The sequence below is a fragment of the Macrobrachium nipponense genome, chromosome 7 (assembly GCF_015104395.2).
Source record: "Macrobrachium nipponense isolate FS-2020 chromosome 7, ASM1510439v2, whole genome shotgun sequence".
NCBI lineage: Eukaryota > Metazoa > Arthropoda > Malacostraca > Decapoda > Palaemonidae > Macrobrachium > Macrobrachium nipponense.
In genome coordinates, this window is record NC_061109.1 from 44,790,189 (window position 1) to 44,800,936 (window position 10,748).

Here is a 10,748-nt window from a genome sequence, read left to right on the forward strand (position 1 = left end):
CAAGGAGTGGCAACACTGATCGGCGACCGGCGTTCTTGGCTGTTCTGCCGCTTCAGCTTGCGTGTCTATAGGATTCCAAAACGGACAAACACTGCGGAATATATTACACCTAATTGTATGTTTTTTTTTTTTTTTTTTTTTTTTTTTTTTGCATATTTATAAAGTATAGGCCATTGGCTGAGAGACTGGAGATTTTCTTGTCATTCTTTTGGGTCCGTATCCCCCTTACACTTGTTATTGTTTTTGTTTGTTATGGGATCTTTGTTTTCGTCTCCTTGTGTATGGTGAAAATGTCAAAGTTCTCTTCTCAGTCACCAAGACTAAGTGGGCTACAGTGAAATACTGTGAGCCTTATAGTAGTATTAATGTCCTTATGCTACAGTGATTTGTTTTGAGAACAGCCCTGGCATATTGTAGGCCCTTTGCATAGGTATGTATCCAGTACCTAGGAGTTGTAGCCAACATAGGGTACTAGGCTAATCCTCATTTAATTCTCTGCTAACGTTAGTAGCGTAAGTAGTTCGATTCTGAAGATCTTGGTAGACCAAGATCTTTTGCACTTCTATATGTGGAACTGTATAGAATTGTCAGTGCATGGTAAAATCTGTTGCCAAACACAAAAGCATATACCTAGGTAGTAGCCTACTCTCTCCTCCGTCAATAACCTAGGCCTACTTCATGGCACATGCAGATGATCCATGTGGTTTGCCTTAGGGGGAGACAACGCAGTGGATCAATCGTCATCATGTGGATCAGCCTTATTCATTGATATTTATCTAAATGGTGAAACAAGAATATAATTACATTATTAAGCATACCATTCAAAAGATTGAAGTTTCGTCAACATAGTGTGATATATGAAAGTGCCATACAAACTAAAATAGGCATGTGAGGTCTTCATAAAATATGTTTTCAAGGCAATTTTTAAATCCAATATGGCATCCACCGACTGCGGTGCCGTTCATAAACGCAAAGGATCCAACATCTTTATCAGCCTTCCCAGCACTCATTTGAGCAATGTTAGCATATATATGTAATGTTTATTGATTTTACTCAAGGTTGTAGTTGTAATCAGCACAATAAAACAACATTATGTTGCCTATATTAGTGAAAGTATGAAACTTCTTATATTCGGGGTCATGGTTTAAACTGAAATTCATTTTTACCTTGTATATAATTGGTGGTTTTATCCTTACTGCCATCACAACTGAAACTCCACAGTGCTTATTTGATTGTAATTATACATGTTTTGGCCTTAATTCACTCTAAATTGCACTTGAACTACGTTGTGGTTCCTGGTTCCTAAGCGCTCACTCCACAAACAGTTTACATTACTCATTATTTAGTTTAACTTTACTTGTTTACTTCAGAATGTTTATTTAATATATGTCTATTATCCCTTTTTTACAACCAAATTAACCCCCCAAAAATTACAGATATTTCTGTAGAAGATACGAGCAGACGACGGCAAAATCTCATCGTTGCCAATTTAGTGGAACTTCACACATACGCCAATGCATTTACAAACTGTTTCCATGAATTCTAGTTGTCATAGTAATGCAATAATGATAAAATTGCTCTAATATATATATATATATATATATATATATATATATATATAATATATATATATATATATATATATATATACTACAAATAGATACACTAATTTCACTTATTTCCCCGTTTTTGTGTAAGTCTTATACCCAGTTTGGAGGGTAAACACATAGCAATTGGCAACACTGACAATAGAAGAGCGTGAACAACGCTGTAGGTAGTGTTCACAGCAAAACTGTTGATATTTGAGTCAGGAATCTATTTACTTTTTCAACAACAAATATTTTCAAATTTATAATCATGAATATGTAAAAAAAATTATGCAATTCATGACCTTATACTACCATTTAACTATTTATTTAAATAATTATCTAGTGCATGCTTCTTCTTCTTCTACCAAAACATCGTAGTTTCCTTGGATAAGCCGCGGTTGGCGTCATTGTTAACGATTGTTGTGAAGAAAGTGCCCCAGCATCTATGGGTACAATGGTGTGTGGATTTAACACATGGAATGGAAAGTTTATTGACACAAGCGACTCTGCAAACTTCGAGATGGCGTCTTATCTTCTAAATTGTTGGTGTTATAAGTAAAAATTTCAAAAGCGTCATGGAGGTATGTTTGCACCGAGCATGGCTAGACTTTCATTAACCTCTGTTAATCTTAAAATATGACCTTAATTTCTAACTTTAAAGAAAATACTTACTTCGAAAGGATAGTAGAGGTATCGAGCTGTTGCTCTCACCACCGATGACTCGTGACTGATGCCCATCTTCGGTTTCAGGACATGTTAAAGTACTTTTTCGAAGCGTGGACCCACACGGGGTGAAAACTGGATCAGCTAGTCCAGTCAGTTGTTTAACTATAATGCTGACAATTACAACGATCTGTGTACCGCTTCTAGCACATTACTTGGTGGATAAACAGTTTGGATTTATTTAAGAGCCAGGTAAATTAGCCACTTCAAATACAAGAAATGTTTCCAGTTACCCATGATTAGCCTTTTGGACAGCCCATTAACCTTTTGGACACGCCACCAAGTGGAAATGTATAATTATTCTTGATTTTTTTTTTTTTAAGATTTTGACAAAATTCACATCCTTGTTCAGAAACACTAGTCGGTTGATATGTGCTATTACAACAATCCCCCCCCCCCTCCCCCATCCATTTCTGTACTGTAAATTTAACAGTCATTGGGGCTTCAGCGGGAAAGTGGGGTTTATAAGGAGGGAATAGGAAAATAAGGGAAATACTTGGATGCTCTTAGCACAACCTCACCCAAGGGACCCTGCCATACCTGATGGGGGCCAGGGACTTTGTCACTCATGGATCCTCGCAACCTCACCTATCTTGACCCTAAGACTGTGGGTTATAAACAACTATTTCTGATGGAAATAAATGTCATGTTCATGAGAATCATGTCAGACACTTTCACAAAACTGTATTTCACCTTTAAAACCATATCTTAAATAATTTCTGTTTTCAGAACCTAACAACATGCCACTTCAAAGTTCATATCTAGAGAAAATCCCTGAAATTATATTCTAGAATATATCGGAAAAATCCAAGCCTTGGCAAATTTTGACACTGAGGGCTGTTGAAAGAGTCCTTGCAACATATGATAAAAAGATTGCAACATTTCTTGAAAAATTACCATGAAAGGAAGCAGTTTCTTAACCAGTTAAAATCTTAAATTACCTTGCACCAGTTATCCAGAGAATGCACCATTCAAAAGATGCCGATCATACATTGTCACCCAGTAACATTACCCCTACTAAATAAGGAATTTTTCATCTCAAACAATGCAATAAGTAGCTTTAACTAGTGCTAAGTCTATCAATAAAATACTTACTGAAGCTATTGCCAGGCAGTTGTTTTTACTAAAGCTATTATGTAATGCAGTCACAAATGTTTATAAGCCATGGAATTACAGCCAGCAGGCTCCCGATAATGTACTATAATATCATGACAGCTATTGATGGTGTTGGAGAAACAGATATCTTATCTTCTTTCACAGGGAATAACAAAAGTCACCTTGCAATTAGGCAAACATATCGCATGAGAACAATAATCCTCATTAAACTGGATTGAGAGCTATATTTACATTATCAAATAGAGAAAGTGGTCTTCACAGAAGGAATTCTAAACCCCCTGTAGCTAATCTGTTGGTTTTTCATGTTCTCTAGTATTCACAGACTAGAAATATAATGAAGAAATGATTACCTACTATTTGGTGGAAAATCAAGGATTTTTTAGCAGAGTTGAGAAACTTGTTCGGTCAAGGTTTTAAGTAAACTAAAACAAAGATGTCAAGTTAAAATTATAGTCTCCACTAAATAATGCAAAGTGGCATTGATTACAGAACAGTTCGTGCAACTATTAAGACCACCAACCACTTGATGTTAGCTTGTCTTCTAAATATTTTAAGTATGAGGACTTACAAGGCTCTTAGTAATGGAGCAATATTTGAGAATTATATGGAACAGGTAATGCCTTTCAAACTTGCTCCCTTATGGATGCTTTAACATTTTAGGTGAGATACTATGGATATCTCAGCGTCTGACTGCTGTCTCCAGTGGGTTCACACCTTTTTCTTGAAGAACAGTCAGTGCTTGAATCTAATTTAAGGTTTTGTAGCTGTGAAACACCAGGTTGTAATTGTGGCATGTTCTTATTCTTTCTGTTATCAAGCTGGTATTACACTAAATACAGGGGATTTAAATTTGAAAATTATTCCTGGTATTCAAATGTGGATATAGGGATTAGCCATATAGTCCATAGAAAAAGCTATTCAGGGTAATTTTTATTCTGCCCAAGTACTAGTAATTAGTCTGAATACTATATTCATACGTACCGTTTAATTACATATCGATTTTCATTAAAGTAAGACTCAGAAATTTATTGTGCACTGGAAGACTTTTAACAAGAATTGTAGTAGTACGTACTTTGAAAAAGAGACAACTTTCCTTAGTTATGGATGAATGTTCACAGAACTCTACCAAAAGTAAGTTTTACAGTAAAGTGTTGCATTGCTGCATCCAATCAGAATGTGCTTGTATGTTAGAGTATGGTGCACAATGTCTATGTACTTTAAAAGAACAAAATTACAATAGCCCAGCTTAGTCAATGCTCTTGGGTATCAGGAATAAGTACTGCTGTATTGCTGTGGTTTGTTCACTGTTTTGTGTAGTGAAAGATATTACGTGGTGTTTTGACTAGAACTACTGAACCTGTACTACCTGTCTTTAATTGCAGTAAAGTATACTTAGTGTCTTCTGTATGTTAAGGCTATTTTTTATATTACATATTTTTGTTAATGAATTCAGTTTATATTTTTAAAATCCAAATACATATAGTATTGATACTGTACACAAGCTCTTGGTAATACTGCTCTCTGGTAAACTTTCTCTCAACTCTACATTTTAGGTTGCTTTGCTCGTCATAGCTGTATTGATGATACAGTACGGAAAAGCAGATAAACTCAAAGGAATTGTAGATTTAGTGAAGGAGAAAGGAAATAAAGTGGTAGCAGATATTTCCTTTGGAATTGCTAGTGTTATAGATGATGTGGTTCCATATTTTACAACTCCATCACATCTCTTCACTCGTACAATTCAGGTGAGTCAAAAAGAGACCCTTTTAAAACTAGAGAGAATTATTTCATGCTTGGTATGTTTGTTATTTAAAAACATATTTGTACGTTGAACTTGTTATTTGTAAACTTTAAATAATATTTGTGGACATTACAGGTAACCATGACACACACATCAAATGGACTGTGCTATGTTCCTGAAAATGAAAACCTTCCAGTGTGTGTTGAACAAGGGAGAGCGGTTACGGAAAATCAACCAGCAAGAACATCTGAAATTGCTTTAATGCATACAAGTTTACTTCTATCAACTCGGTCAACATCTCACTTTCATCAGTCAGAATATATTCAAGGACAGTAAGTTATGTTTTATTACCCAGTGCTATATCTGCACAGTTCCACATAGAGAAAAGAGGGAATTGGAGCATGAGCTCATGTGAAGAAGGATGACATGACCTTATTGTCTAGTCATGCTTTCCCTCCTTCTGCTCTACTGCACTATTCATCATATTATGAAATATGATTGTTTTTTCCATTAGAGTGGCTGGTTTTCCATTGGAATGTCTGTCTCCTGAAGTGCCTTTTATATTTGCTTTGCAATACAGTACTTTCGGACATGGTGATTTGATAGCAACACTAAAGTTGCTGCACAACTCTTGAATAGTTTGTAGTCTAGCCAAATGGTTTATTCCTTTCATTTTGCTGTTTGTAGAATCAGGCATGTGGGAAACATTGATTTGTATGTCAAGAAACATTGATTTGTATGTCAGGGAACATCAGTGTAGATTTTAGAATAAGTGGTATACCATACAGTATTTTTATTTAGTTATGTTGCCTTGCGTAACTAAAACATTAGGAACATTGCTAAATCATATACAAGGAATGTATGGAACTATGTGAAGGGCTAAACATATGACAATTACACTGTTAAGTTTGGGTAAAAAGAAATTTCATGAAAGGTAACAGGTGTTAACCTTTACTTTTAACTTGGAGAGTAAAATGTTCAAGAAAGGCTCGAGATATTATAAGATGTTTAGATTATGAAAATTACAATAAGCTGCATTCTTACTGCAGAGGGAATGTAGTTAGCTGACACCCCTGAGACAAAGGTGTTTATTTAGGGAAAATTTTGGTCAACACAAGAAATTTTTGTTAAATAATTCATCACTTATGGAGTTACACAGGGGGAGAAGTTTATAAATTTTTCTAAAAAGGAAGGCGATTAAATCACTCCAACATGTTGGTGCTCAAACACATACAATATGTATGCTCAAACACTTTATTTAAAATGAGTGGAAGTTTATATGTACAGTGTGAGTAATAAAAAAAATGAATACAAATTCATATTTAGTACTATTCAGTCACTGGAAGTTAATGGTCCTGAGAAATATCAGTTCTTGATGCTGTTAGGTGGAAATTATTTTCCTGAATTGGCAATTTTTGTACTTTTTATACAAAGATTATTTCAGATCAGCATTGATCAGGAGTTTAATTAATTTGCGGTGATAAATGTATTTACTTGTGCAGTATTATGATTACACCTGAACTGATGGTTAGAAATTGTAAGGTTTTTTGAGATATAATTACTTTTGGGTTCTAAAATGTTTGTTTACAGTATCATTTGCGTAGTAGAAAGAATAGGTTTTTGAATGGCTCTTAATATTTGTTTTGTGTTTTTCATTAGTCTTATTTTGTTTCCTACACTATTTAGCATTACATTGCTTTCAATTTTCAGGCATACTATTGACACAAATGAGAAAGTAATGTCCACTCCAGTCTTGCAGTTTCCAGGAAATGATGTAGATGCAAAATTGGAAGGTATGTTGTAGAAGTACAATAAGGAAGCACCCTGTGCTACTCATGAGTTTCAGTATTATTGTTTTAGTGATTCAATTTTTCTTAACATGCAGTATCTAATGCAGTCAGAATACAGTACAGTAATGTGTTGTGTAGTCTTGAAGTTTGTCATGTGAAGTGGCTTTGTAGTTTAGCTTTAGTTTTGGCTGTATTTTATGAAAGGTTTAAGTGACCACATTCACTGGACTTTTTTCCTATGAATTTTTTAGGTGGATTCATATGGAACAGATTCAAAAAGCTATTAGACTGATAAGCAAGCTCCCACACAGCAACTACCTTTAGATAACATTAAGGCCTCTTTCACACCAGGCAGTTTTTTCTGCTCAGATTTGAAGAGAAATATTTCCGTAGTCCAGTTGAATTGAGAAACCTATGGTAGCTTTCACACAAATGGTAAGCAAAGGTAAGCTATTTTCAATGCAGGCTTCACAGCTTCTCGCTAGTGGTGCCCCACTGAACTTGACCAGAACGTTGGGTTTATTTTTCTTCTTGTGACTGGTAAATGGTACAGTGGAAGACTGAAGTGACACTTAGCCCATAATTCAGTTATCAGCCATATGGTTTTCCTGAATGTAATCTCATCAAATTTCCTGTGAAATTTTATGGTATAGAGTGACTTTCTAGTCATCTGAAAAATAGTGAAAGGAAATGTCTCCATATGAATGTATGTGTGCGCCTGTACACACCACACACACACACACACACACAAATAGATGTTTTAGAAAACACCTGTGAAATATGTCCATGATAAATTTGTGCCATTTTTAAAGAAAACCACCATTCTTAAAAAACTTCAATTTAACCCAAAAAAGAAAAAAAAGCTGATGGCCCACAGGTACTGTTTCAGAAGATTAAATTGCAGTTGCTGTCAAAGGGAAACAAAGGAAATTTGATGACATTGAAAAAATTAAAAATGATGACTGGAAGACTGCAGAGGATCATCACCTGTCCTCCTTTAAAGATATTCTCCTGACCAGTATACGATATTTCAGGGAGGAGCAGCTCTTCATTTTCAAGTCAGTGTGATGAACTTAGTTCAGAGATGAGTATGTATATGTGTATATGTATAATTATCTGTAGCAACAAATAATCAACTGTTTATTTTTCAACAGTTACAATCTGTTTTGTCCTGTAGACAGAACAGCAGTTTATCATATGTGGACAAAGACTCTTAAAAAAAGGAAAAATATCATGTCATCCTTTCTAGGGTTATAGAAAAGCTATTGCCTCTTCTTGTGTTTTATGTGATGGATCCAGGTAAACGTATTTCCCGATTTCGTTTTTCGTAAGCCTTCGAAAACTATGCATCCTCTCCAATGTTCTTTCTGAAATAGCAGCTGAAAGAGATTCATAATGATTACTGTTTTCTGAATCCTGTGCCAAAACACTTGTTATTAATAGTGAAAAACTGCCTTGTACGAAAGTAGTCTAGTAAATCTTTCAGTTGTGATTTTGCTTACCCACACTGGGAGGTCAAAACCACCTGAAGTGAGAGCCCTTAGTTTGAAATATAGCCTCTAATCAAATTGCTTTCTTCCTTTACTGAAAGATGCTAAATGAGTCCTTAGCCTGCTTTCTGTGACAAGAAGGAACTTGAGGAATGTTTTGGAGGAAAGCTTGCATAGGAATCACACAAGAAGAACAATCTTTTCAGATACATTGACATTGTTTTATATATCTTAAACTTCTGTGTCCTTGCATTCATTGAACAAAGCATAATACTTTTTTTGATTCAAGTGGCACTAGACTTGGTTTGATAGTCAGGGCCAAAACAGAAGTGAGAAACCGTTTCAGTTTTGGTCCATATTTTCAGATACACAGTTTTGCAATCTTTCAAAGTCCCTGATTAGTATAGGCCTTCTTTGACCAATAAGGTATTTGAAACTTTGCAAATTTCTCATGAGTCAAACAAAGATTTCGGAATATTATCTTCGGTCAATTCAGTGAGCTCCATTTGTAACTCTTCAACTAATTCGGGTGCCTCTGATAATGCCACTAAGTATGGCTGCTAGTTCAGGTGATGTCATGCTTTTCAAAATCATTAAATATTTCACAGTACATATTCTTCTTTGTGATAAAAAGCAAGTCAGAAAAATAAACTGCAAAGTCTGTTAGATGGGTACACATACACTCACAAAACAGGAAAGAGTCACCAACTAAAGCTTCAAAAGTTTACCAACTTGTATCACATTGTTCCTTGAGTGATATGTGAATCAAATGTGTGAGAATCCAGCTTCAAGTGGCACACTTCCAGAAACATTTTTCAACAATGATTCTGTTTATCATGTATTATTTTTGAAATATTGTACGAGTTCCTGAATTATTGGATTATCGTACATATGGAATTATACACGTACAAATGAGCAAGTTTTTGTATTTGTACAATAATTATCGTTCACAAGCCGTTGCTATTATGAAAGTTTGTTATTCTTAGTATGTATTGAAAGAAATGTATTGTTGAAATTATTTATTCATGTACATAATAATCATGTTGATAAATGGAGATTCAAACAATTTTGGAATGTGAAGAATTCAGGTGAAAATAGAACAAGCGAATGGTAGGCATAAATGAAACTTTCATGGAGTCAGTTAATTTTTTTATTTTTATCTCTCTCTCTCTCTTTCCTTTAATTTGTTATCTAGTAATGACAAGATTATTTCCTTCATTTATTTTACACACTGAACAAATTTAGCATTAGATTTTACCTATTTTGAAAGAGTTCTGTAGTTTGATTTTTCTAAGTTTTATTGTAACTGATTGGTATTCTAAGTTTTTATTAAAATTTAAATATATCCATGAAAGCTGCAGAAGGCACATTTGGTGTGCCCAGAAGGCTGTAAGGTTCCCACCCTGTCCTAGCCCCTCTTGTCTGGAGGCAAGCCTAGACAACACTGTGGAATGACAAACTATCATTGGTGATGTCAAGGTTCCAAATGTTTACATAAAGAAAAGTTTGTTCTATATAAGTTAACAATATATATAGACATCAGAGTGTACTTTAAAATACATTAAATTATCCAGGAAGAAGGGAATAATTCCCTCCTGAGGTAATGTTGCTGTTACAGCATCAGTATCTGAAGATTGTAGTTTTAATTCCTTCTACATTTTTTGCAGGATCTCATCATAGCCTGAGGCCAATTCGTTTATTGACTTTTGTCACAAAAACTCTGGGTGTCACAGTTGCTGGTACTAATCCAACTGCAGCATTATTCAAAATTTGTAGACCATCTAACATAGTCATGTGTTCAGTACCTCTGTCATCTAGCTTTGGTACTGCAGGTGCATCAGATTCCACAAAAATGCAGAGCACCAATACTCTACAGTCCACTACCTTTGCCACCATTGATGCACTCGAGTCCACTGCTTTTGCTTCCACCGACTCACCGGAGTCCACTGTCATTGCTATCACTGACACACCCACACCCATCAACTTTGCTACCACCAATGCACCTGAGTACACCAGCTTTGCTACCACCACTGATGCTGCTGAGTACACCAGCTTTGCCACCACTGACACACCGGAGTCTGCTAACTTTGCTACCACAGACACACTCAAATCCACCAGCTTTGTGACCACTGACACACCTGAGGCTACCACAGATACACCTGTGTCCACCAGCTTTGCTACCACCAACACACCTACCATCAACGCACCCGAGTCCACCAGCTTTGCTACCACCAACACACCTACCACCAACGCACCCGAGTCCACCAGCTTTGCTACCATTGACACACCTCTCCACTGA

General features: G+C 35.6%; 1 protein-coding gene across 1 annotated transcript; it reads left to right on the top strand.

The window, feature by feature from the left end:
- The first annotated feature begins 245 nt into the window (after positions 1-245).
- Positions 246-10,748, top strand: LOC135217585 (mucin-5AC-like). The gene is made up of 5 exons (XM_064253550.1): positions 246-430; positions 4,982-5,173; positions 5,305-5,501; positions 6,880-6,962; positions 10,117-10,748. Exons 2-5 carry the CDS (start codon positions 5,009-5,011, stop codon positions 10,746-10,748), a joined length of 1,077 nt encoding a protein of 358 aa, XP_064109620.1. The 5' UTR covers positions 246-430; positions 4,982-5,008.

Excerpts from the sequence above, each read along its gene's own strand:
- LOC135217585 (XM_064253550.1), top strand. The coding sequence starts at position 5,009 with ATGATACAGTACGGAAAAGCAGATAAACTCAAAGGAATTGTAGATTTA. Across the intron at positions 5,174-5,304 it reads TCTTCACTCGTACAATTCAG|GTAACCATGACACACACATC; the intron begins GTGAGTCAAAAA and ends TGGACATTACAG. Across the intron at positions 6,963-10,116 it reads TGTAGATGCAAAATTGGAAG|GATCTCATCATAGCCTGAGG; the intron begins GTATGTTGTAGA and ends CATTTTTTGCAG.